The sequence below is a fragment of the Apodemus sylvaticus genome, chromosome 21 (assembly GCF_947179515.1).
Source record: "Apodemus sylvaticus chromosome 21, mApoSyl1.1, whole genome shotgun sequence".
Taxonomy (NCBI): Eukaryota; Metazoa; Chordata; class Mammalia; order Rodentia; family Muridae; genus Apodemus; species Apodemus sylvaticus.
The window spans coordinates 51,469,177-51,495,587 of record NC_067492.1 but is presented as its reverse complement, the minus strand read 5'-3'; the positions used below and the strand labels follow the sequence as shown (position 1 = coordinate 51,495,587).

The 26,411-nt window shown below is 45.5% G+C and overlaps 1 protein-coding gene across 8 annotated transcripts in view; it reads right to left on the bottom strand.

Annotated features, from left to right (window-relative positions):
- Nucleotides 1-1,769: 1,769 nt before the first annotated feature.
- The window catches only part of Mmaa (metabolism of cobalamin associated A), a 441,074-nt gene continuing 416,432 nt past the window's right edge, over nucleotides 1,770-26,411 (bottom strand). For 2 of the 8 annotated variants that reach the window (XM_052166204.1, XM_052166208.1), the window contains exons 2-7: nucleotides 14,651-15,128; nucleotides 10,784-10,906; nucleotides 6,703-6,873; nucleotides 4,984-5,069; nucleotides 3,224-3,373; nucleotides 1,770-2,078 (exon numbers count right to left, since the gene is read on the bottom strand). In XM_052166204.1, coding sequence (XP_052022164.1) covers nucleotides 1,791-2,078; nucleotides 3,224-3,373; nucleotides 4,984-5,069; nucleotides 6,703-6,873; nucleotides 10,784-10,906; nucleotides 14,651-15,080 — 1,248 coding nt within the window. In that variant the 5' untranslated portion in view covers nucleotides 15,081-15,128 and the 3' untranslated portion in view covers nucleotides 1,770-1,790. Of the gene's footprint in view, nucleotides 2,079-3,223; nucleotides 3,374-4,983; nucleotides 5,070-6,702; nucleotides 6,874-10,783; nucleotides 10,907-14,650; nucleotides 15,129-16,032; nucleotides 16,173-19,740; nucleotides 19,889-26,411 lie in introns of those variants that run through there. The other 6 variants (XM_052166206.1, XM_052166211.1, XM_052166209.1 and 3 more) reach the window with 6 other exon arrangements.

The window sequence follows — 26,411 nt, the reverse complement described above, 5'->3', positions numbered from 1 at the left end:
GAAATTTGATTTTAGGTAGGAACCAATAGCATTGGAAAGAGTAATGCTGACACATTGTGTAACATGTCCTAAAGAGTCCAGAATACAGTATGTGTAAAACTGCTAAAAGGGTTTTATTTGGGAGGAAATTTATAGCTGGTAATAATTTTACCCAAATGTACATAGTTGTAACTACCATCAAATAGTTTAAGTCATTAAAGAATTGAGTAGAGCTGGGGTTTTAAAGGTAATCATAAAATATCATCAGAACATGACGGTAGTAATAAGACCATGGAGAAATTTAAATTATAAATAAGGTTTATGTAGCTTTAGGGATCCACAACTTAGCATAAAATAGCAAGCAATATTTCCTATATGCCTCCAGGATAATGAGATCATTTTCCTGGATAATTTCATCCTTACCAGCTCCATAGGTTATCCACCAACCCCATTTTGCCAGGCAGGAAACTGAAGCCTACACGTTGGTACAGGTTGGAGAGCAGGGCTAGTGTTGGTCAGGGCTGGTGACAACACAAGCCTAGCGTGAGCACAAGCCTAGCGTGAGAGGACAGCCTCTTGGTCCCTCGGTGGGCTTCCTCTGGGGGACCTGATTTGTTCTTCAGCATCAATAAATGTCCATCTAACAGCTGGGGACACTGCTCAGTCTGGAACATGCTTGCTGTACAAACCTAAGGATCCAAGTTCAATCCTCAGGACCCACACCAAAGCTGGGTATCATGCTTTGTACCCATAATCCTCCACTGTAATGCTGTAGGGCAGAGAGGGCAGGGCCCTGGGGCTGGCTGAATTGCTGGGTTTCAGATTCAGACATTTTCGTTTAAAAAGAAAGGTGGATATTCCAGGCCCTGTGACACACACCTTTAATCCTAGCACTGAGGAGGCAGAGCCAGGTGGATCTCTGAGCTCAAGATTGGCCTGCTGTACCGCAGGAGTTCAAGGCCAGTTAGGCTACATAGTAAGACGCTTCTCAAAAAAGAAAAGTGGCCAGCAATAGAACACACAGAAGCCCACCCAATGATGACCTGTTGCTACCACATGCAAGTATACAAAGTGTGTGTTTACACACAAACATACACACGCACACACAAAAGTAGATCTAATGTGAAGTAAATTGGTCAAGGCAAGGCAAGTAGAAGCAGAAACATTTCATAATTTTCAAACTGAGGAACCCTGAACTGTCCTAATCCTACCTGAGTCTCTAGGGAACTTGGGCCCACATCTGTAGCTGATTTCCCCTTTCCATTGTCATGGAGAGGACACCTTCTAAGTCCAGCCGAGTGGAGTTTAAAAATTGGACTCACATCATTCCAGGTGTTTTGTTACAAGTATGCATGGCCACTTCAGAAATTCTTAGAATTTCTAAATGCCAATCACGACTTTCAATTCTAAGAAACCCGGTGTGTATTGTTCTGGCCTCAAATAAGTTTTCAGAAGTATGGTCATTCTGGCTTATATTTTTCTCTGGCAATTCAGAGAACAGAGAATTGATGTAACCATTTCAAAATTTAAGATCTTCTTTCTCCTCCTGAGCTTTCTCCACTTAGGGGTCTTGGGAAGAAACTACTTAGCAGGCCAGCATGTCAGAGCTAAGGAAAGGATACAGTGGAACCAGCCCCACACAGCAGGGTCTCCTAGCTGCTGTGTGTCTAACCACTCCACCCACAGCTTCAAGGTTACAAGCAGTTCCTAGCCGGGGCAGGATCCAGCTGTAATGGAATAAACATGCAGGTGATGTTTGGATATTCAGCACTCAGGGAAACTCTACAAAGTGATTGCACAGGATGAATTTATTAGTGTCTGCTTTTAAAAGCTTTCAGCAGTAAATCTGCTGCTCGTCCTGGGGAGAGGGCTCCACTGAGAACCTCTCTCTCCATCAGGGGGATCTGTTCCCGGATCTTGGGATGGGTCTTGAAGTGTTCCAAGACGTTTTCCTGAATGAGATTCCACATCCAGACTTTGTGCTGTGTCTGTCTCTTGGCGGCCAGCTCCCCACTGGCCAGCATTTGGTGCTGAAACTCTCTCATCGCATCCCACATCTCCGAAATGCCCTCTCCACTTCTGGCAGAAATGCGAATCACCTATTGAGAAGGCAGCAGAACTGTTATGTCACAGGATTTGCCAATGAATTCTTAGCATTTATAGAAACAAAAGACCCAAACGGGATGCTGCAGCTCTGTCAGAGCAACATGCTGGCACATACTGCACTGTATGCCTTGAATTGATCATGTACATCACCAAGTTAAGGCCCAATTCTTTTTTTTTTCCATGTGATTTCTTTTTTTTTTTAATTTATTGATATATTTATTTACATTTCAAATGATTTCCCCTTTTCTGGACCCCCACTCCCCGAAAGTCCCATCAGTCCCCTTCCCTCCCCCTGTTTTCCCACCCAACCCTTCCCACTTCCCTGTTCTGATTTTGCTCTATACTGCTTCACTGAGTCTTTTCAGAACAAGGGGTAAGGCCCAATTCTTTAGGTCAGAAATTTATGGCTTGTATCCAGGAATACAAGCCATAAATTTCGAGGAAAATCCAGAGAGCTCTTGCGCCTCATAATCGAGGAAATCCCAGAGAGCTCTTGCGCCTCATGGGATGAGCAGAGGCAACGGGAGGAAGGCTCCCTCAGGCCTAGCGGCCAGAGATGAAGCAAGCTGAGGATGTGCTCCCTTCCTTGTCCTATCAGGGTAGGCAAGTGCCCAGCACCTCCATGGACAAGACAGCCACCCCTCCCCCGCAGGAGTCACAGAGAAGGCAGCAGGAGAAAAGGACTCACTGCTCTCACGATGCAGAGGAGCAGCCAGGGCCAAGGGGAGGCCCTGCTTCCCACAGGGTCTTTCTTCATTTTCTTAACTTACTGGAAAGAACACGAGAGAAGGCCCCACCTTGCAAGCCTTTGCTCAGCTCCCCAAATCCTAACACTCAAACCATTAGCACTCCCTACTCTGGAGGACAGCTCCTTTAGGACCAACTTCCTTTCACCTCCAAATGGTTTGCACGGGGTGCTGAGCAGGCTCAGCTGTCACTTACTCTAGTTTTTGACATTCTGTGGCTGAAAGATTCTCTGTAAAACTAGTGCAACAAATCGGGCTTTGTCATAGTTTCTCAAAGCATAGTCTTTACATTCAAGCGAAGGCTGAATAAACGTCCAGCCTGAGACCTGTGTCCTCTCTCCGACGGTGCACAGTCCACCCAGTGAGGAACACAGAAAGGAACGCAAGCCGACCTTTGGCCTCCAGACTTCTGAGCGCCTACGGAGCAACTTGAGTGCGCTCACGTACTCTGCTTGGATCCTGCGGGCTGGCACAACCAAGTCTCCATCAGATTTAGTTATAACAACCAAATCCGCCATTTCAATGATACCCCTTTTGATGCCCTAGAGAGAGCAGAAGAAAGAAGCACATTTATCAGAAGCATCCCATTTGCTCCCAACTACCCTGAGAACAGGACAACAGCAGATTCCATGACTTCAGTCACTCTACTGTCATTTCTTCTGTGTCTTCCTGAGTTCACGTGCCAGGAGTAATAACTGACAAGAATTACCTGATGCACCAGCTGTTGGAACTATGGAATTCATCTATAAAATCCCTTTCAAACTTAGAGACTAACTTAGTGAGATCTCTCCAGATGTTGAGTAGACAGATGACCAAGATAAAACACGATGGTGGCAGGAGGCAGCTTACAGCAGCTTACAGCATCTTACGGAGACAAGAGCTCGTGGCCCAGCTCATCACAGGGAGTGAGGGAGAATGGTAGGTTACAAGCTAGTCACCTCACCCTAGCACAAGGAAGGGAAACGACTCGATCAGTAGTAGCCAACCAAGTAAGTAAGAGGTGAGAGAGTAGAAAAGGTGACGGAGACATATGTCCACTGGGACTGGATGAACAAAGCATCACTCCAGCTGTGCCAAGGGGACACACAAGAGTGTGGGGGCCCTCACTGACTGGTCATGATGTGCCCAAAGAATGATAAGTCTCAGTAAAGAGTACCTCAGGGTCTATGCACATCCCAATGTAAGTCCCACATCAGAGCATTAAACAGCATGATGGTCCCCTCTCGGGACAACCCCTTCCACTCCAGAGTCCTTTTTCCTTGATAAAAATCAACTTTCACTTGCTCACCCCTCAACCAGTCCTTACTCTTCATCAACATGAGGCAATTAATTAACTCCATAGTCACTGGTTTGAGCCACTTGGTGACTGTTGATTATCTAACACCTCAGCCCCCTGGGTGAAGCTCACCAGAGGCAAAAATGGCTCTATCACGTAAAAAAAAGAATAAAAAACCCCTTCATATAATCATGGGTGTGTCTGCCTCTCTCCCACCCACAGAGTTCCCCCAGCCCTTTGCACAATGTGTAGGTGTGTCTAAGTCACACACACACACACACACACACACACACACACACACACACACCTCCTGTGTGTCTCTTCTTCATTGGGCTAGAGTTTATCATAAACCTAGGATTATAGAATTTTCCTGAATTTTGTGAATTATTCCCATGAATTATTGCACCTGAGAGGAAGTGGGACCCTTCAGCTTTGTAGCATGGCCCGGAAACTAGGCTGGTGTCTGACGTAAAGGAAGAGACACTGTGGAAGACTTGGGCTGGCTAATGATGGACTGACTGAGGAGGGGGGTGCTGCACTGTTAGACAGTACGTATGCTCCCCAACGGTATCTACCACATGCATTACTTCTGAGTCCAGCGTTGGATTCATGATGCTGTGGTCTCTTTGGACCATAGTCGCTCTGTGCTGACTAGGAAACAGTTAAGTGGTAGGAGTAGCTCAGAGGCACGTCTTTTATTACGTTAGTTGAGAAGAACAAGCCACGCATACAGAGAAGCTGCCTGTGGCCTCGTGGACGTTAGCAGTGGGACCAGTGCTGCTCAAACGCACCTTCCACTTCATTCACAGCAATATTACACTGCACATTTGCTCTTTCAGAGGTAGCTATGGGAGGGCCAGAGCACCAAAGGCTTACCTGCAGTTCATCCCCTCCTGCTGGCGGCAGCAACAGAACAAACATGTCGACCATGTCAGCCACAGCAAACTCTGACTGCCCCACACCTGGAAATTTAAATCACAACTTTATTTAAAATGCTGTTTTTCCTTTTTGTCATTTACATTCTCTTTCACTTACTTCCTCATCTTCATGGTCATACATTAACCCCTTTAAAGCCCTGTTGCTATAACTCAGAACCCAAGACTTAACGAAGAAAGCAAGCTCATTTGTTCCGCAGCCTGCAGAGTGGCAAACGCGGGGCATCTCCCAGGCAGACAGTGTCAGGTGGGAAGAGCTGTGGAGACAGAGCAAGCATCAGATGCAGGTGTCTCCTCTACTTTCACAAACACCATTACAGAGGCCTCGCGGGCAGCACCTTATCTAATCCCCGACTACTCCCCAAACGCTATTAGCCTGAGTTTGGATTACGTTGCCAACACAGCCTCCCGCTTCTCAGCAGGCCGCTGTCGGATGGAGACCCTCCAGACGCCATTCTCTCCTCGTCTGAAAGCGTTCTCTTGGCGTGTCTAAACCGTGTCTGCCACTATGTTCATGTCTTTACACTTTCCCCTCTAGTCCACTCTGCACACCCCCATCCTCCCCTCTTTGAACATTCTTGGAGAGACCTCTTAAGTGCAGACAAGGACCACTGAAGGGTCTCGTGAAAGCCACCCCCAGGGAGGCAGAGAGAGCTCAGTGGTCAAGGGCACTTGCTGCCTCTGCAGAGCAGCTCTGTTCTTCCACCACCTAGTGAGTGGCTCCCAACTCTAGACCCAGGGGAGTCATCATCCTCTTCTGGTCTCTGTGGGCAGCAGGAACACACAGACATAAGTTCTGTCAACTGTGGACGCTCTTGAGTTCATCTCCTCTCCGATCCTAATGCTTACTTGACGTAGCACCTACCCCCCCATTTCCTTTCTTGGACTGACGCCATGGTTTAACTGCCTTCCACCTCCACTCGTAAGTGTTCTAATCAGTCTTCATTCTGCTGTGCGGATCCCTCCAAATGCATGCGTGGCTTCCCATAGCTTCCCACTCCTTTCAGGGAAATGAAAACTCTGGCAGGGCACATAAGGAAACCTTGCCCTCCTGGCCACTGTTGCAAGCGTCTCTTTGTCTGCAATGCTGTAAGTGGCCTGAGCAAGCTGCACTTCTCTGAAGGAGTCATGTTTTCTCACCACGTCTCTATTCCCCACCATTAGACCCCACCCTCCCTCCTCCAGGAGGTCTTCACTGATTCCCCCAAACACTGGTTTGGGTGCTGTCATATACTGTCATCACAAGTAAACCAAAAGGTCATCTCTCCACTAGAGCGTGACGTGCTGGGGTTTCGTGTGATGTTCTCACTGCACATCACTGTGCTATGGAGGAAAGAGCTAGCACCATGACCCTACGTGTGTTGGGGTGCTGGGATTTACTTCCCAAGGTCATTGAGTGCTTACTATCCTCTGGCACACAGAACATGCCAGCGTAGACATCAGCTGTGCAGACACAGGGCTCACTTTCACCTTTTTTTCTGGCAGGCTCTGTGGGTAGGGAACATGGCCCATATACTCACATTGTCTGTGGGGCAATAGCTTTTATCTAATTATAGTTCATATCTGCTGAATGAACTAAATGAAGTCAGTTGTTAGTCATCTTTAAATAGCACTCATTATAAAAGTACACTACTCTTGTGAAGTAGAGTATTACACTCACCGACAGTCTCAATAAGAATGATGTCATAGCCCCCTCCTTCACACAACACAATGGCTTCATTTGTGGTCCTGGTTACCCCTCCTAGAGTCCCACTGGTAGGAGAGGGCCTGATGTATGCGTTCATATCTCTTGACAGCTCAGTCATCCGGGTTTTATCACCTAAGAGGGACCCTGAAACACATAGTTAAATTTTACAGTCATGGAAGAGCTGTAAGGGCTAATTACCAATCAACAAATTGCAAGAGGACATGATTTATGGTATTTCTTCCCAAGCCTCAGGTGTACGTCACATTACTGAGTTCTCTTCTAGCTCACTGTCTATCCTCACACTGAAGTGACTATTGGATCATTCCAAGCTCCTGGAAACCAACAAGGCCTCCTAGAATTGACGGAAGGTTCAAATCTAAGCCTCTGATGCCCCAGGCAACAACCCTACCTTACCTTCCTTGACCAGTGTTGGCCTTCCAGTGCCAAGCCAACCCTCTCGCCCAGCACTGTGTCTCCTCATGGCTATCCTCCACACTGGTGTGCCTGCTGCTTTGCTGGTGTCCTACCAGGACATCTGTATGTCCTCTTGTCACTAATTCACAAGAGGTCAAATCAGGGTCCTGGCTACTTCATTTTGGAGTGTTACTTTTACCTTCCTGAACCCCTCCTTTCCTACAAAAATGGAATAGTAAGCCGTGCTGAGGTTCAAATGACATTACACAGGAACAGAATATGTGCTTCAAGACCTAGTAACATAACAGGCCATATCTATCTTACACACACTAAAGTCTTTTCCTCCAGAGTCCTACTGGAACTTTCTTATGACATGCCCTTTGCTGTAAATCTGTACAGCACACAGCAACTGCTCTGCAATCTGCTGGCACCCTGAAGGACGCACGATAACTTTGGCGACGTCCCCTCCCCCTGTCTTCTTTGTACAGAGGCGTCTGTCTGTCAGCTTTATGCCAGTCTGTAATTTCTCACCCCTCCCCTGCATGGAGCGCACGGTAAGACAGGAGCATTTGTTTAATTTCCGTCTTGTGATGGTTTCCAACCAGCGTCCATTCCCGCCCCCACCTCACAAGAATCTGCTGTATCTAGGGACGTTTTCACTTGTCAAAGACAGGGCAGGATGCTACTGCACCACCCGAGAAATGGCAGGATTCAGTGAAGCTAACCTCAATTCATAAGACAGCCACCACATAACACGGATCTCTGCCACCAACAAAGACTTGCCATCAGTCAGCAAATGTTGCCAGTGCCAAGGTGGAGAAAATATGTATAGCTTACATTCTCTGCCTATGACCTCATCTAGAAGCTACTGTACAGTGAATGCTAAACAAAGTGGTTATCGTAGATACTCAACTGCTGCCCAGGGAACGGACTAATTATATTTTTTGAATTAATTGTAGTGTTTGAGCAAACAGCAAGCAGCACTTGAAATTCTGAAAGAATTGGGCCCTCAAACCAATTACCTTTTCCTACTTGCTTTTTTTGTAATTGATTTTTATCATTTGTGTGTGTGTGTGTGTGTGTGTGTGTGTGTCCACAGGTGAGTATATATGCATAAGTGCAGGTGCCCTTGGAGGTTGGAGGTGCTGGCCTCATAACTTCCTGGAACTAGAGTTATAGGTGGTTGTAAGCTACCCAGTGTAGGTGCTGGTAACTGAACTGGGTCCTCTGCAAGAGCAGTGCTCTTAACCACTGAGCTAGCTCTCCATCCTACTAATTTCCTTTTGCCATACAGTTACATACAAGGAATGGGGATAGTCTTACCTGAACATTTACACTCACCGTGAGACAGTGAAGACTGAGTTCCTTAAAGGTATGCCCGTTTCTTTTATTATTCCACATTAGAGCCTTCTAGCAGGCACTAATTCTAGGACGCATGCCTACCATATTCCTCAACTTATTTTTTCCACATAAAACCTTTCCCAAAGTATTTTTCTGCAGAAATCACCCCTGTGGAAGTGCACAACCTGCTGTATGTGTGCACTACCCTGTGGATGCCAGCACATTCAACAAAGCATTAGCCTCTTATTCTCCCACAGACCCGTTCTTGCCAGTGAACCCAAAATATTAGCTGTCGTTCCCAGGGTGGTCTCGATGCTATATCACAGGAAGGCTCATGACTCTAAGGCACAAGTAGAAATGAATAAATGAATAGATAAATTAATGTTTACATAGACTGGGAATTCACATTTATAACATTCTATTTAGCTGCATCTATTCTTCTCTTAAATTACAGACACAGTTTTAAAACCTAAGAATAGGACCCTTCACTTTCAGTTTGAAAAGGTTAAGAACCACAACTTGGTAAAGTGCTTGTCTTGCAAGCACAAGGAAATGAGTTTGACCCTAGCACTCCTGCAAAACCTGTGGCACATGCTTGCCATCCTAGCACTGAAGGCAGAGGTATGGATCCCTGGCGCCTGCTACCAGCCCACAGAGCCTACTTGGTGGGTTCCAAGAGCCCGAGAGAGTCTGTCAGACGGGTAGCACCCAAGGAATGACTCTGAGGCTGACCTCTGACCTTCACTCACATGTCTCCCTACACACATGCATGCACACACATACACATAGAAAAGAAAGGTTAGGAGCCAGCCACTTAGCTATGTGCTATGAAACTTTAATCACAGGATATAACATCAGGTCTGTTATTAATTACTATTTCAAGTTACTGATGTATTTCTCTATGGAAAATAGTCTAGACCATGAAGGTGGAGAGGAAATGGCCTTCTCCATTGTACAAAAATTAGAATCATTTATGAAAACCTTTTATTAATTTTCATGTAGCAAAACTTTGTTTGTTTCTTTGTTTGGTTTGGTTTTTCAAAACAGAGTTTTTCTGTGTAGTCTGGCTACCCTGGAACTTGCTTTGTAGTCAGGTTGGCCTCAATCTCACAAATCTGCCTACTTCTGCCTGCTGAGTGCTGGCACTAAAAGCATGTGCCAGGTTCATTTAGCAAAGTTCTTAAACAGTAAATAACCTAGACAAAAAATTGACAAGGATTAATCTTGGAACTAGAGTATAATTTCATTTACCGTTAAACTTTCTATCACAGTGAACCAAACCCTTTGACTGCTCTGAGCCATATTCCTCAGAAAAGGGTAATTAAGAATGTTATCTACTTCTCTCCTGACCTAAGGTCTTTCAAGTATGATTACTTTCTGAAGAACAGCACAGCATACAAACCCAACACTGTCACTAAATACCAAGCATTTACCCCTCAGAGCACATACTATAGTGTGACTACTGATGCTGTCTGTTTCCCTCACAAGGCACCAACTGAGCAAGGCCAAGAGCACTGTGTCACATTCACCCCACAGCATAGTCCCCTTTGCTGGTGCCTCACCTACAGAAGAAACTCCAATGCCAGTTCAGTGGAGAGCTGTAATCCGAGCAGCTTAACTCAAGGAGAGCGAAGAGGAAATGGTTCCTGGGTAGTTACAGGAAAGATTTTGTATATGTTCTTTAAATGATCCTTAGGGAGCTAAGTTTACATTCATTTTATCTCTGATGAGCTGCAAATTAAGTGTTGAGTGAATGCATGACCTCACAGCAGCAACTAAGTGCTGAGCACTGTGCAGTGCACTGTGTGCTCACTGTGCCGAGAGCCTTAGGAAACAGCAGTAAGTCACAGGGACCTTCAGGGGCTTTCTTTCCCTAGACATAGACAGATGGCAAGCTATAAACACTTGTACTTTTCCCTCACGATTAACTGAAGAGATACTACAACACCATAAAGATAGTAACAGAGGAGCAGAGACCACTGTAGAAACAAAGTCTGCAAACAGGGCCTGGTCTTAGGCATGATCACCAAAGGCTAACACTCGGCCTCTGGTCAGCCTCATCTGCGGGCCCCTCTCACCCTGCCTGATATCCACAGAGCTACCACAGGCTGACCTCCTCTGTGGAGTGCAGCACTTCCTAACCAAGTCTCAGAGTGTCTACATCAGTCTGCAGAACAGAAATGGCACCATTCATGAGATCAAACCCGGGTGGCGGCTAGAGGCCACCCAACTACCAAATCCCACTAAGCTGTATCAAAGCTCCACTAGCTGTCCAGCTACAAAGAGCAGCCACACTCACCACCACTGGTGCAAGAGGATGGGTCCACAGCTAGCACAGACAATCTGTGCCCTTGCTCAGTCAGCATCTTCCCAAAACATTCTATGAAGGTCGATTTTCCTGCACCAGGGGGCCCGGACAATCCTACAGTAGAAAGAGGTCTGTGTTACAGCTCAGGTGAAAACACACCCTGGCATTGGGGAACCAAGGATACTAAAGTCACACACACAACAAACCTCACACAAGAGATTTGAAGGGAAAAACACAGGACAGTGGCTGTCTCTTTTGGGACAAGGAGCAAAGAACGGAGCAGGAGGCAGGTTTTATACAGGTTTCTTTGGCCTGGGGGCTTTTCAGGGGGCTGGGATTGAAGGGTTATGTGGCCTGGTCTTGGGGCAAGCTCAAGGACTCGGTAGGCTGGTCTTAGGCTTCTTGTCCTCCTGTAAGGTGCGGCCTGGACACTGCCCTGATGTGAATGGGCTGGGAATGGCTCCTTGGAAGTCTTTGGGGCAGGGCCTAGATGCTGTGTGAGTGTGCCTTGAGTGACTTACAGGTCTCGCATTAATAAAATCAACACCATAAGTAGTTTCATCTAGTCTGTGAAAATCATAACTGACATATTTTAACAAGCCTTAAAGAGTAAGTGAAAAATCTTATCTTTATCTAATTTTTGAGTAGCAGTGTGATAGAGAGGAAAAATTGCAAGTTCTGTACGGTCATAAAGTTCACTTTCACCAATCAGAAGAAGTGGTTTGCCCTTTTCCTGTAATGCAGATCTTTGGGAACACGTTATTGCTTGTGTTGTGGGGTACAGAATCTCTACGCCTGCCCTCCTCTCATCATGGTGGGTAATTATTCCACCCACCCCCTTCTGCTTCTGCCCACTGGAAAAACAATCCATTACTCTACAAATTGCCAGTTATTGAGAAAGTAATTTTCCATACAAGTATTTTTCTTCTTACTCATAACTTTAAGAAAATATCTAATAAAAGGAAATCTGAAAAAACCCACTTGTGTTCCAAATGGTAGAGAAGCACCTATTAGAGAGCCAGCTGGTCACAGCAGGTGAGGGCAAGCCCTGGCTGTCCGTGCGTCTCAGCCCTGTAAGATGTGTGGCCTGTCCTGTGCTGCTCACCTCCCCCGTGCCTCGGCATTCTCCTCAGGACAGCAGCTGCTGCAGTAGTACGGGGCTTTGCAGGTTAAGAATCAAATGAGATTGTGTTTGGTACAGTGTGTCACGTACACTGCAGGGCATGAGAGCTGTTCCCATCAAATGAAGGATATTAAACAGGCATTTAACAATCTTCAAGGGTATATGTTGTGTATCTCAGGCACCTTTATAGATGCTGAATAAATCTGTGTTACTTTTATTTATGATGATGACGAAATAACTGAAGATTTGCGTTAATCTGGCCTAAGAGCAGGGTGGACTATGCAGAGAGCCTGAGAGGGTGTGTGTGAGCCGCTAAGCCAACATCTCCCTGAGACTCTTGTCTCTTCAAGGGTTCTCTAAAGCTGAGTATAAGTAGACTTTGTCATGCTAGGTTTTCTCTCCAAGGAGAAAACTACTAAGTCCCAGTGTAGTACTCTTAAAATGAGAGTCTCTCCTTTCGGGGAGAGAAAGGACTGTGAGATGTGTGGACAACTACAGAGATTGGTTGAGAGCTATTTGTGAAAACCATCTTTAAAGCATCTGTATCTAATCCTAGGAGCTTTGACCCTGTGTAACCGATACACTGTGACACAAAGGCTGGTACAATGTCAATGTTTGCAAGCATCTACTCACTCCCCCACCAGTTCCTGTACTACACCACCATCTCAAGCTCTTTTTAGCAGAAGAGATGGTTCAAATCACCCGGTTCACTGTCATGGGACACTCTGTCCACCCAAATTGCCCTGCTTAACTCCTGCTGCTCAAAAGTATATCTAAATTATTCCACACTACATGGTTTCAAAAATATAACAAGTTTACAATCTCAGGACAAAGTCAAATAATCTAAAAAGTCAAATGAACATTTAAATACAGATAGGAAACAATCTCTCTCTCCTTTAAAATCACAGTATGAAGATGGCTGGGCTGAGAGCCACCCCTAGAAGCTTAATAAAAAGTATGTCTCCCCACTCCCCTGGCAATGAGCAGAGGCACCTTGGTGGTGGTGGTGTGCTTATACCAGCCAGGGACAGAGCAGACGGCAGTCTTCTGCTCATCCTAGCTTGATGCCTGGCCTGGTGGCCTGAGTCCCAGCCTGAGCTGCCTGGGTCCATGGCTATGCAGTGGCAGGGGTCAGTGGCGACATGCATGGCGCATACTACCACTAGAGTACATGAGGATGTCCCTGGTCGGGGTGGCAGCCGGGGATCACATGGATGTCCAGGGAATGTGCAGAACTGGCCCTGCCCTCACTGACTGGAGAGCTCTGGAGAGCTGGCCCCATTTCTCACCTGAGGCAGCATTTGGGAGGGAGGGCCCTGCACCTTACCCAGGCAGCACAGTGGAGCTGACCCTGGTGGCGGGGGTGTGTGGGTAAAATGGCCCCAAGGGAGTGAGTGTTGGAAGAGCTGACCCCACCCTCATCTGCCATAGGCGCAGAGGTGATGCGGCCATGCCCCTTGCCACTTCTTGCAATCAGGAACGCTGTCCACAGGGTCAGGAGCACAAGAGAAAGGCCCTGCACTTTGCCTAGGCAACAAAGTGATGTGCCCTGATGGTGAAGACATAGGTGAGCCAATCATCACAGGTGGGCACTTGGGAGAGTGGGCCCCTCACGGTGACTGGGTAGCACAGTGAAGCCGGCTGAGGAAGCATGGGATGGGTGAGCTAGCCCCAAGGGCATGAGAGCGAGAGCTAACTGCCTCCAGCCAAAGGTGGCCTCGGGTGGCCTAGCTGGAGCAGTGCTGGAGAACTTGCCCTGGTGGTGCAGATAAAGGAGAGGCAGTGTGCTGACCACCCAGGCCCACCCAGGCCCAGATCCAGGCTCTGAGTTGGCCTTCCCCAAAATGTATATCATGTGTGAACAGCTGGGAGATGTGAAAAGGCCGGTCCTGCTGATCTAAAGCTGCAGGACTTCCATGACGCAGGGCAACAACAGGGTAACAGGAGGAGTCCCAGTGAGGATCGAGTATTGATGGCGTCACAGAAGCCAGAGACCTCAAAGCAGACCAATGATTCATGGCAAGGAACACTTGCAGGTGAAGATGTGTGGACAGAGCGAGCTACTGTGGGGCACTGAGACACACAACTTCCATGATGAGATATTTTTTATGCTTTGGGTTTGTTGCTGTTGTAGTTGTTTGTGTGTTCTTATTTTGGGGGAAAAGTTGTAAGGGCAAAGGGCAGATATGAGGGGAGGGGATGATAAGAGGGACTGAAATTCACAAAGAATGAATAAAACATTTTTAAGGAAAGCATCTCAGTGAAGTGAGAGGCTGGGGTCATAGGGCGTGCTTGAAATCCCAGCATTCAAGAGGCTGAGGCAGAAGGATGAACATAAAGTCTATGTAAGACAGCAAGACTAAAGAAAACAAAAGGAGGAGAAGGAAGGCCTGTGTACAGAAAGGTCAATGAAGCAGCCAAGATACAGGCTTCCAATGTGACCAGGGTAACTAATCATGGATGGGGTGCAAAAACAAAGACTGACAACAGTCATCCAATCAGTGTGGGTTCTGGAATCCATGGCAAGATCCTTACTCTTCCTGAGTACACAGGCTTGCTTCAAATGGTCATGGCCATTTTACCATATATGAAGATTAACATCTGTAAAACACAGCATTTATATTTCATTCAAATATCAAGCAAAGAAATCTCAATTTGATCTCATACCTCTTGGATGTATTTTAAAAGAAGAATTTAGAAAACCATTTCCTGAACAACAGAACAAGAAAACCGACCTACTCGAAATGTGAGGGGCTTTCCTTGGTTCCGCAGCTCCCGCTCCCGCTGGTGGCCTAAGACTCTCTGGAGCAGCACCTGAGCCAGCTCCTTCTTCCTGGTGTGAGTGGATTCCACGAGAGTTATGGCCTCCGCTAGGCAAGCTCTCTGCCCTTGAACTAAGCCCGTATAAAGTCTATCCACAAATCTTTGTTCTTTATCAGAAAGTCCTTCGGTGTGGTCCTTCAAAGTTGCCTGGACACATAAAGTTCTCCTGAAGCCGTCAGACAGTAGCACCCTCTTAGTGCAGTGGTGTTCAAAAGGGTCTGGCCGAGCGCCTGGGGGTCCCGGCGCAGGGTGGCTTGAGTGAAGGAGCCACGCGGAAGGCAGTCTCGAGACGCGGGTTAGCAAACGCCGGCAAGGAGAAAGTAGCAATGTGGGAATAGTCATTTTGTCTGTAACTGGATACTTTCTGAATTACTGTGACTTATGAATGGCCTAGAAGGAAGGAAAGGTATATTTTTGAGTTCAACAGACAATTAAAACACTGAAATCATAAAACCAAGAGACCACGGCATTCCTGTATACTGTTTCCTGCATTCTAAGACATGAACAATCAGGGGTCTTGATAATATATGTGATGACTAATTTTGGTTGTCAGTGTGACTCCATCTGGAAATAACTAACACCCAGGCTGCTGAGTATTCCCTGAGAGGGATTTTCTTGATCAGTTTACCTGAAGCAGGAAGGCCCGCCTTAAATCTGAGCCACACTTTCTGGTGGCGGCACACAGACATGGAACACTCCACTGTTCGCCTGCTTGCCCCACTCTCCCTGGCAAGCTCATCTACTGAGCTATGCTGGCCAGGATCAGAGCCAGTGTCTCCAGGGTCTAAATGGAGAACGAAGACCAGCAGCTCTCCAGGACTCCAGAGAGCGGCACTCCTCCATGGTCTCGGGTCACTGTGGCCTATCGGCTCCAGTTCCTGCACTGACTTTCCTTGATGACGGACTCTCTGACCTGTAAGCCTGATAAAACTTTTCCTCACAAGCTGCACGTGGTCACGGTGCTTTATCTCAGCAACAGAAAGCTAACCAAGACACTAAAATCTAGGAGAGGATGCTCTTGGCCACAATTAGTACTAAGAATAACTCAAAACATGAAACTATTTTATTGTAAAATAGAATTTACATTAAAATTTCCCTGTAAACAAAACCAACACAAGGCCTTTTTAAAAAGAGTTTGCTACATCTACCTGACAACCAGAGTTCCATTCCTAGGACCCACAACACAAAAACTGACTCCCAGTGGGCATCCTACCTGTGGCATGCCCATGAGTATGTGTATGTGCACATATAATAATGAGAATAAAGAGCAAATGTAAAAAATAATATACAAAACCTCATTAGAGTAGATATTTTCTGCCATGTCTTTCTTGCATTCATCTTAAGGATTTCTCCAGGTCAACATACCCGATTCTGAGGCGTGCACAAAAGATTCTTTCAGAAGCTTCTCTCTGCCGCTGGCCTCTTATTCATTCTCTGCATAAGAAGTGTGATTAGGAGTGCCGCACTTGAGGCGCAAGTTTAGGTACACGCATGTACTCAGAGAGGCACCCTGAGTAATCTAACATAAGTACACAATCACCAACAATCAGCCTTAATGCTAGGTAAATCACGTAGGCCGGGGAGTGAGCAGCCCAGTGCAGCTCAGAGCTGGTCAGCAGCACCTGGTGCTTATTCAGCCGCCTCTCCCAGCCCCACACCAGCCTCTGGAGGTAGGCACACTCAGCTCTGAACTAGGCAGAGAGGCTTTGTAGATTCACTCAGCACAACTTCCCACTGTATTAAATGTTAAGTCAGAATGGGACAAAAATTACCAGCCATAGCGACTCACTTTTGGTGTCATGACTCTGGGCAAGTTTCTCTCAGTAAAAAGCACAGGTAGAGTGGGGTGGCTGTGAGGATTAGACGACTTGGCTCCTGTAGGAAGCCGGAGTGGCTAGCATTAGAGTTGCAGTTCATCAGTTTGTAAGACTCAGTGATGCTAGGTCCCACGCCCAACTTCCAAGGGTGAGCCGAGGTTTACAGATTTGCAGAAGCTGCCCGGTTGGTTAAGTGCTGGTTTCCCTAGACGTTGTGGCACGTTAAGTTACTTTATTGCTCTAAGATACTTTCTCTAAGTGAGATCTGAAAGCCAGTGAATATTAAATTTATCTCAGTTAATAACAAACATTCTATTAGTCGTAAAGAAGAAATGGGTGAAAGTTTTCATTTGTAGAATTAGAGATGCTCCAATTTTCCAATCTTTTTTTCTATTTCAAGGAAGGTTGTGATGCCTATTCCTGGTTGGCTACTTGACTACATCTGGAGTTAACTAGACCCAAATGACGGAGCACACACTTTAATAACTTGGAGTGGGAAGCCCCTCCTGTAACCTGAGCCACACCTTTCACTGGCAGCCTGTGAAGAACACAGAAGGAAGCTCTTTGCCTGACTGGTCTTCTCTGCTAGCAAACCGTTCCTTCCTTCCCTGGTGCTAACACCAGTGCTCTACCTCTACAGGATTCCAGTGTAGACTGCAGATCAGCTGAGACATCAGACTCATGGACTGAACAACTACTGGACTGTTGGATTACCTGAACTACAGTCTGTAAGGCATTCTAATAAATTGTATATATGATTCATATATATATACATAGGCATAGCGATACCTATAGATACATATATAAAGACAGAGTCATTCTAGTCATTTCGTAAGTTCTGTTACTCTAAAGAACTCTGACTAATACAAAGGTATTATAACATATATTTATATAAAATTAAACTTACTCTAAAAGGACAATTATTTTTGAGATAATTTCCTTATTTCAAACTGGTCCATATACCCCTCTTTGCTGTTTTATGCCCGTGGCATCTTTCCATTGTTACGTGCATATGTGTATATACATATATATTCCTAAATATAACTTGCTTGGTCATGTAATGTTATCGGTATGTATGTTTTGAGGGCTGACCGTTTGGTTTTGGGTAACCGGCTGGCGAGCTCTTCCCTGGGGAAGCCTCTCTATCCCTCTCAGCATCCCTTAGCTGCCTGTCCTTCTTTCCACAGGGCTGAGGCCTTGTGGGCTTTGCCGTCCACTTCTGGACGTCTATTACGGCCTCTGTTCAGCTCTTGTTTAGACAGTCTTGTTGGTGAGACCATGTGTGTAACTTCTGAGTCTTCTAGGAGGAAACAATCTCACAGAACATGGCACGCTGCTCTCTCTCTCATCCCACTCTCATCTCTCTGCTCCCCCCTCTCTCCACGTGGTCATGGCCGGCCTCCACTCCTCCACTTCTCTACTCTCTCTCTCCCTCTCTCTGCCTCCACTACCCCATTAACTCCCATCCACTGCCCTGAATAAACTCTATTCTATACCAAAAAAAGAAAGAAAGAAAGAAAGAAAGAAAGAAAATGGTATGTTAAAAGGACAATTTTTAAAAGTATGTAAAAAGTATTAAACTTCCATCACTACCCTGCACATACTTAAAACAGCGAAAAGGTGGGAGCAATGACTCAGTGGTTCAGAGCGCATAAGCTCATACAGAGGACCCAAGCCTCATCCCTAGCACCCACGCCAGGCAGCTCACTACAGCTCTAGTCCAGCTACAGGGGACCTGATGCCCTCTTCTGGCCTCTGCACCTGCACTCACTTACACATATGCACACAATATGAAATTAAAAAATGAAAATAAAGGGCTGGAGAGATGGCTCAGTGGTTAAGAGCATTGACTGTTCTTCCAAAGGTCCAGAGTTCAAATCCTAGCAACCACATGGTGGCTCACAACCATCCATAATGAGATCTGATGCCCTCTTCTGGAGTGTCTGAAGACAGTTACAGTGTACTTACATATAATAAATAAATAAATCTTTTTTTAAAAAAATTAAAATAAATATTGTAGGGGTTAGAGATGGCTTAGTAGTTAAGAGCACTGGTTGCTCTTCCAGAGGACCTGGTTTGCACCCACGTGGCAGATCACAAACGTCTGAACTCCTGTTCCAGGGGTTCAACACCCTCTTCTGACCTCTGAGAGCTTTGCATGCAAGTACACAGGCATTCATGTCAGCAAAACACCCATACTACTATTTTTTGTTTGTTTTTGAGACAGGGTTTCTCTGTGCAGCTCTGGCTATCCTGAAACTCACTCTGTAGATTAGGCTGGCCTTAAACTCAGAGATCCACCTGCCTCTGCCTTTCAAAGTGCTGGGATTAAAGGTGTGCACACCATACCAGACTTATAAAAATATTTTTAAATAAATCCTTTGAAAAAATAAGAGGAATCTGTCTTCAAAGGCTTCTTTCAGCATACCCGTTTGTACAATCCTTATCAATACTACTACCAGTATAACTAGACAGAGAGTTCACAGGCAAGAACTGTTTTTATTCAGCCATTCTTTCCTGAGAACATGTAGTTCCTAGGTCATTGGAGTAAGAGTGAAACATGGGCGGTGACAGAAATGGTGCTAGGTTCTCCTGCTGCTCCAGCCTAAATCTGACCTGCTTCCTATGGCTCCTGTGTGGAATTACTTGGTCTCTGTACTGGCTGGTTTTGTGCGCCAACTTGACACAGGCTGGAGTTATCAGAGAAGAGAGCTTCATTTGGGGAAGTGCCTCCATGAGATCCAGCTGTGGGGCATTTTCTCAATTAGTGATCAAGGGGGGAAAGCCTAGCCCCTTGTGGGTGGTACCATCCCTGGGCTGGTGCTCTTGGGTTCTATAAGAGAGCAGGCTGAGCAAGCCAGGGGAAGCAAGCCAGTAAGAAACATCCCTCCATGGCCTCTGCATCAGCTCCTGCTTCCTGGCCTGCTTGAGTTCCAGTCCTGACTTCCTTTGGTGATCAACAGCAGTGTGGAAGGTGTAAATTGAATAAACCCTTTCCTCCCCAACTTGATTCTTGGTCATGATGTTTGTGCAGGAATAGAAACCCTGACTAAGACAGTCTCCAACTGCTGACAGTTTTAGGAAGCTGTAGAACCTTTAAGAGGTGGGACCTGGCTGACACAGTGGTTTGCCATGGGAGAAGTTTTGACAATTGGTTCTCTTTGCTTCTGGCCCCAGTCGCTGACCTTCTGTATGCCTGGGTGATCTGAGGAGCTCCATCGTCTGTTCCAGCCACCATGTCTTCCTCACCATAATGTGCTGAGATCACCTGGGACAGCGAGCCAAACTAAGGCTTTCCTCCCCTAAGTCACCTGTTTCTGGCATTTTGGTCAGTGATGAGAACTGTAACAGATACACAGCCATCTGCTTTAATCTTCTACTTAGTTCCTCACAGCAGTTCTAACAAATTACTATAATATTGGAAGTAACATTTAGTAATGTTGCTAAATTCCAACAAAAAGACTGCTTTTCCAAGTAGGGTCACATTTCCAGGTTTAGGGATTAGGATGTGGACATATCCCATGGAGATTCCTGTTCAACCTACTGCAGTTTCCTTTTTTATTTATTATTATTATTATTATTATTATTTGGTTTTTTCGAGACAGGGTTTCTCTATGTAGCCCTGACTGTCCTGGAACTTACTCTGTACACCAGGCTGGCCTCAAACTCAGAAATCTGCCTGCCTCTGCCTCCCAAGTGCTGGGATTAAAGGTATGTGCCACCACCACCTGGCGCTATTGCAGTTTCCTAAGAAGACCACTTCATTTTCTTCAGTGAAGTAGCCTTAGTTCTTCATGAGCTCATGGAATAGGACACACCATGTTCAAACAAAACAAAATAGCTAACAGCCCAAAGCACAAAGTGCAAAGGGAAAAGTCAACATCACAAGAGCTAACTCACAATGAGGAATTCAAGTCACTGGGGAGTCAATGGCAGAACTGAGTCTGAAAGAATAAAAACTCTAAAGAAGGATGGGGCAGGTTTTCTAGGCTGGGGCCTTAAATGTGTAAACTCCGTGTAGGTACTTGGGCCAGTCCTTGCCACATTAGAGAAGATTGGGAAATCAGGAAAGGCAGAAGACTTGGATGTACAGAACTAGCAATGAGAGATGAGGTTTGAACCAGGACAAAAAAACTGAGGCTAAAACTACCCTTTGTCTGTAGAGAGTCTTATTGGGGTATTATGTCATCTGGCCTGACTTGACAGCCTTTGAGCAAGAATTCCTGTGCTAGCCATAATCCCTTCCACCTAGGGTGGAGCGCTGAGACCAAGGTGAAGCCCCTTGTTCTCCAAGGACAGCTGCTTCCTGAGAGACACTAGCAGACACCTGACGCCAGCCTCCTGCAGAGCAAGCGAACCAGTCTGCAGACCTGTTTCCAGGTTTGGGGGAAGGGTCTTGCCCTGCCTATATATATTTGGAGACCTCCTTTAAACTTCTCGAGCCTTGAGCAGGAATCTGGTCTTGGTTCCATGTTTCTTTCGTCACCCTGTTCCTATCCCCAGCTTTCCTTCCAGGTGATCAGGTAACTGGGTGGAATGTAGCTGTGGGCGGCTACATTTGTCTGTTGTCGTGGGCAACACAATCAATCTCAGTAATAATAGTAGTAGCAGCAGCAGTGATAGTAATAGTAGCAGCAGCAGCAGCAGTAGCAGCAATAGTAGTATTTGCTGCTGCTGTAGCAGTATATAGTACTATATACATGTAGAAGCATCAGAGAATTGGAGACTCTAGCAACAGAGCCCAGAGTGAGAAACCTGATAAAGGGTCCTTAGCAAGGAAATGAAGAAGTGGAGAACACAGATTTGGGTGTGGCATTACGGGATAGAAAACAGATGCCAGATTAAAGAGCTTCCTGCCCGTTAGACTCCGTAAAGCTGACACATCAGGTATGCTGTAGTTAAAAACAATCAACCACAGAGAAAAGATACAGCTGATTTGAACTTCTCCACTTTCCTGGCACTTTAGAGTTTATAAATCATCTTCAAACACTTTCTACTATTCTCCAGTTCCATTAAGACAGTAGGATGACAATTGTTGGTCTCATTTAACCGAAGGAGAAATCAAGAATTCTTCAAGTATCTGTAGTACAGAGCAGGACTAAAATCCAAGACTTTTGGCTCTTTCTGACATAATTTCTTAATGATGTATGTTACTACAAAAGAGCTGTTCTGTGGCTAAAAGAGAAACAGATATTTGTAACTGCCTAGCTTTCAAGGTGTATAAGAATATTAAGGTGAAACGAAGAGCGGCCAGCGAGCAGAGGAAAACACCTCCATGCCACAGAACATTCTCCTCATTAAATGTAGTCCTACCGTCCTAAGAAAAGATACTATCACATGCTGTCTAAAAGCAAATTAGACCTACGTAAAATATGTCCTTTTGTATTAAGAGGTCTTACCATGAGTACTTCTGATTACTAAACAAGCCCAAAGTGATACATTGAGGGGAGAGGGGAACCCCAAACCAAACAGAAATGAGCTGGAGAGATGGCTCAGCAGACAGATGAGTATACTAGATGCATGATGTGGGAAGCCAGGACAAAGAATTTATCGTGCATATTTATTTATTTATAAACTAGGGATGATGACCTGGACCAAGAACAGGTGATGCTCAGCAGATTATGAAGCATCCATTTGATAAACGTTTGAGCATTTACTACGTGTCATGCACTAGTCTAGCTCTGAGAATAGAGCAGCAACAACAAAAAGTGTTGCTGCCATCATGAAGTTTACGGTCTTAGGAGAAGAGAAATCAATGAACTGTCTGTCAGTCTGTCAGTCACTGTGGCTGGAGCCACAGGGAAAGTACAGGAGAGACACTCAAATACAGGATGAACAGGGGCTTTACAGACAGATGAGTGTACCAAATGCATGAGATGGGAAAAAGAATTTATCTTGCATATTTATTTATTCATTCATCCTATGTATAAGAGTGCTTTGTTTTCATGAATACCAGAAGAGGGAATCAGATTCCATGACAGATGGCTGTGAGCCACCATGGGGGTACTGGAAATAGAACTCAGGACCTCTGGAAGAGCAGCCAGTGTTCTTAATTGCTGAGCCATCGCTCCAGCTCATTACTGTTTGGTTTCTTTTTGTTGTTGTTGTTGTTGTTTTGTTTTTAGGATCTCTGGCTACTTCATGTAAAATTCCAAAGTAGGTAGCAGGGAGTGAGTAGGTAGCAGGGAGGGAGGTGCAGAACAAGAGGAGAAAACAGTTCAGGAATTACTGTAACTGCTGAGGGGGTGATGGCCTGAACCAAGTACAGTGGTGCTTAGTCAGACTCCATGTGAATTCTGAAGGGGCTGTTTTCATACAACATGTTAAGGCTCAGGTAAAGGTCTAGCGTTAGCCACAGAAAGCTGAAGACTGGGATGTGAGGTTTGAAGTATGACCAGAAGAAAGGGGGGGGGGGAGGGAGAGGATGGAAGGAAGGATAAAAGGAAGGAAAGATACGTAGGTAGACAGATAAAATGACTTCACTTTTTATTATTTTGTATGTTGGGAGACACGTTTGTGTGCACAGGTATGGCCAGGCCTATGTACGTCATGTGGTAGAGGCTGGGGGTTGTCAGGTGTTGTTCTTGATTGCTCTCTGCCTTATAGCCTGATGCACGGTCTCTAATTTGAACTCTGTTCACCAAGTCGGCTAGTCTGGTTGGCTGCCTCGCTTTGGGGATCCGTCCGTTGGCTTTAGAGTGCTGGGAATACAGGCTTGTCACCATACCTGGGAGGTGTTTATGTGGGAGCTGAGGATCTGAACTACATTATTCACACTTGGATGACAAATGCTTTACCTACTAAGCCATCTCCCACCTCCAGATTTAAAGAAGGCCCATTGGATATCCAACTGAGCTGGCAGTTGCATTTCAGTCTTAGGTTCTGTGCTGAAATTGGAGCTGAGGAATAATTTGGATATCGCCAGTGTTTAGATGTCTTCTAAATCCATGAAATGAAAGCTTGTTTTAAATTTGATTAGAAATCGAAGAGGCTGAGAGCATTTTTCAAAATAAAACTTCACATATATTAGGGTTATCATGGTGCTCCTAAGCTGGTTTTGGCACACCATATGGTAAAATGCAGCCTAATGTTATAATAATGTTATAGTGTATAATAACGGCATCTCAGACAGTGCCCATGTCTCAGTTCCTCAGCTCTCAGAACATATATTACTCTACAAAGGGGAACTGGGATATGCTAATAGAATTCAGGGTGTAGTGAATAAAAAGGTTCGTCTACTTATCTGAGTTGACTCCACAGTATCACTAGGCCCTTTAAAATGAGGAGAAAGGCAGGAAAAAAGAACAGCTAGCTGGACACCAGGAGGCTCAGGCCACTCTTGTCCGCTCTGAGGTGGGAGTAGACAGCCTGAGACAACCTGTAAAGGCTGACTGACTAGAGGAGAGGCTGAGAAAACCAGAAGCAGGGTTCACTGAGAAGAGGGTGGAATGAAGACCATCAACACCTTGATTTTAGCTGCTTCAACCTTTGTCAGGCATGACCAACCAAACTCTAAGACAACAACTGTGTTGGGCCAGCCAGCTGGTTCAGCAGGTCCAGGTGCTTAGCAGGCAAGCCTCGGCCACCCCCCTCCCTCCCGACCCCGCCTTTGATTCCCAGGACCAGGGAAAGGTGGGCGGAGAGAGCCATCTCCACTAAGTCACTCTCTGACCTCTACGTGCCTAACTTGGCATGTGTGCCCTCCCCAAATTAATTATTAAGAAAATAAATGTGTAATAATTTGTTATACACTGACACCACCAATGGAAAACTAATACAGTTGCTATAGCAACCACTAAATCTTTTTTAAAGATTAGAATTTAGATTTTTTAAAAAATGAGAAGTTTCTAATAACCACTCATGATTTAATTATCTTTGCCATAACCTATGGCTCTTCATTCCTCATTTAGCTCTCCTCCTAACCCAAGAATCAACTTGATGAGTCTTTTACTATTTATTGTAACCTTCAGTGTTACATTCAATATGTGTGCATGTCAACTTCCAAATTAGACATAATATTAGCATATCTTCCAAAACCGAAACTAGTAAGAAGACTTAGCTGTGAGGTGAAAGGGTGGCTGGTGTTTTAGCTGTGATCTCTATCAGAATCACACAGACTGGATGTGCTACCACATCCTGAAAGGTGCTATCCCATGGGCCCCTGCCAGAATTTGTTTTGTGACTGACAAAGAGCACCCTCCCATTCCGTCAGACCTCTCGGGCAGTCCGCAGTGCACATCAGCCATGCGCTCGGTCATGTGTGTGCACCGTGCTCGTCAGCGCCCCACAGCTTTCTGTTCACATCTGCACCACAGTATGTGTTGCTTTGTCTTGAAATCTATGAACCAGGTCTCACCACTCCTGTCAGCTGATGTCCTGCCACAGAAAGGACAGTATAGTTTTCAGACTCTAGAGCAGGGCCTAGCACATGGCCAACTTTCACAACTGCTCTCTAGACTCATCAGTGGAACCAGCCGATGGGGGAGGGCTGGGCTGACAGCAAAGCCCGGGCGGGCAAAGAGCCTTTACAGACACACTCTGCCCTTCAAGCACCCGCTGCCAACCCAGACATCTTTGACATCTAACCAAACTTTCAGAGACGAAATAGATAAATATGGAAGGAACCAGACCCACAACAAGAACTTTACCAGATGGAAGTGTCTATTCACAATATAAGCAAATTCTCTACACAAAATGGATAAAAACTGTCTAATAAAGAAAGCATAGCTTCCTATAACATATAAAAATTAGTTCCCTAAAACAATGTTAAGATTCACTGAGAACGTCATGCATACAATGCCCTACAACAATTAACAGCAGTCTTTCTTAGAAAAACCTGAGCTAACGGTCTGATCGCTTAAGGTCTGCTCTGGAGGCAGCTTTCATACCCATACAGCTCTTAAAGCTCCTTTAAGTGACAAATAGAACTAAGAAAATAACCACATCATCTTTACCTGCCCCCAATAAACTAACAAAAATTTCCAAATTCTACTGACACCTTCCAGACTGTTTGAGGGCTGATCCCCCCTCACCCGACTCCTGCACACCCCATCTCTTGGGACTATGTGAACGGCAGACACTATGGTGAGGCTCCATGGGTACCTTCCTAACTAATCCATACAGTAATCCTACATCAAAGGAACCCTGCTGTAGAGTGGAGCGGCTCACCACTGAGGGGGGTGGGGGGGGACTGCCCGAGGCCTCACACCTAGTGGTGGGATTCATAAACACAGATCTGAATGCTGAGACCTCAAGAGAAACTTAAACAGCCTTCACATTTGAATGTATCATACTTACATCTGGATGTTCATTGTTTACAATTTGTTTTTTACTTTTGTCAAATTTAGAAAGTGGGCATGATTTCCCAATAATGAGTTAGGTACAGAACAGACTAAGTTTTAAACATTTTAAATGTTTAGATTCACTGAGAAACATCTTCATTTCACAGAAAAGTCACACCCAATAAATCCACATAACCCCATTATTTAGTTACACTGATTTTAAAGGGGACACTACATTTCTTAAAGGCAAATATAACTTAGCCTAATGAACAACTTTTTATCTTTAATATACATGTCACAGGCATGACAGGAAAAATAAGTTTGTAATTTTATTGACATTCTAGCAGACTGTCCATTCTACTGACAAAATGATCTAAGTAGAAGAAGGGCCCATGTAACTAAGCACCTTTGCCTGAAGGACAGACACCAAAGAATGGAGCCATTAATCCTATCACACTGTTCAGTTAATTGTCCTGATTTTTGACAATCTATAGGCTAAGCACTTTATTTTATTACGGGCAGTAGAGCCTTAAGGAAGAGGGACCTCCAGAAGCTGTGCCATGGGGGGTCCCCTA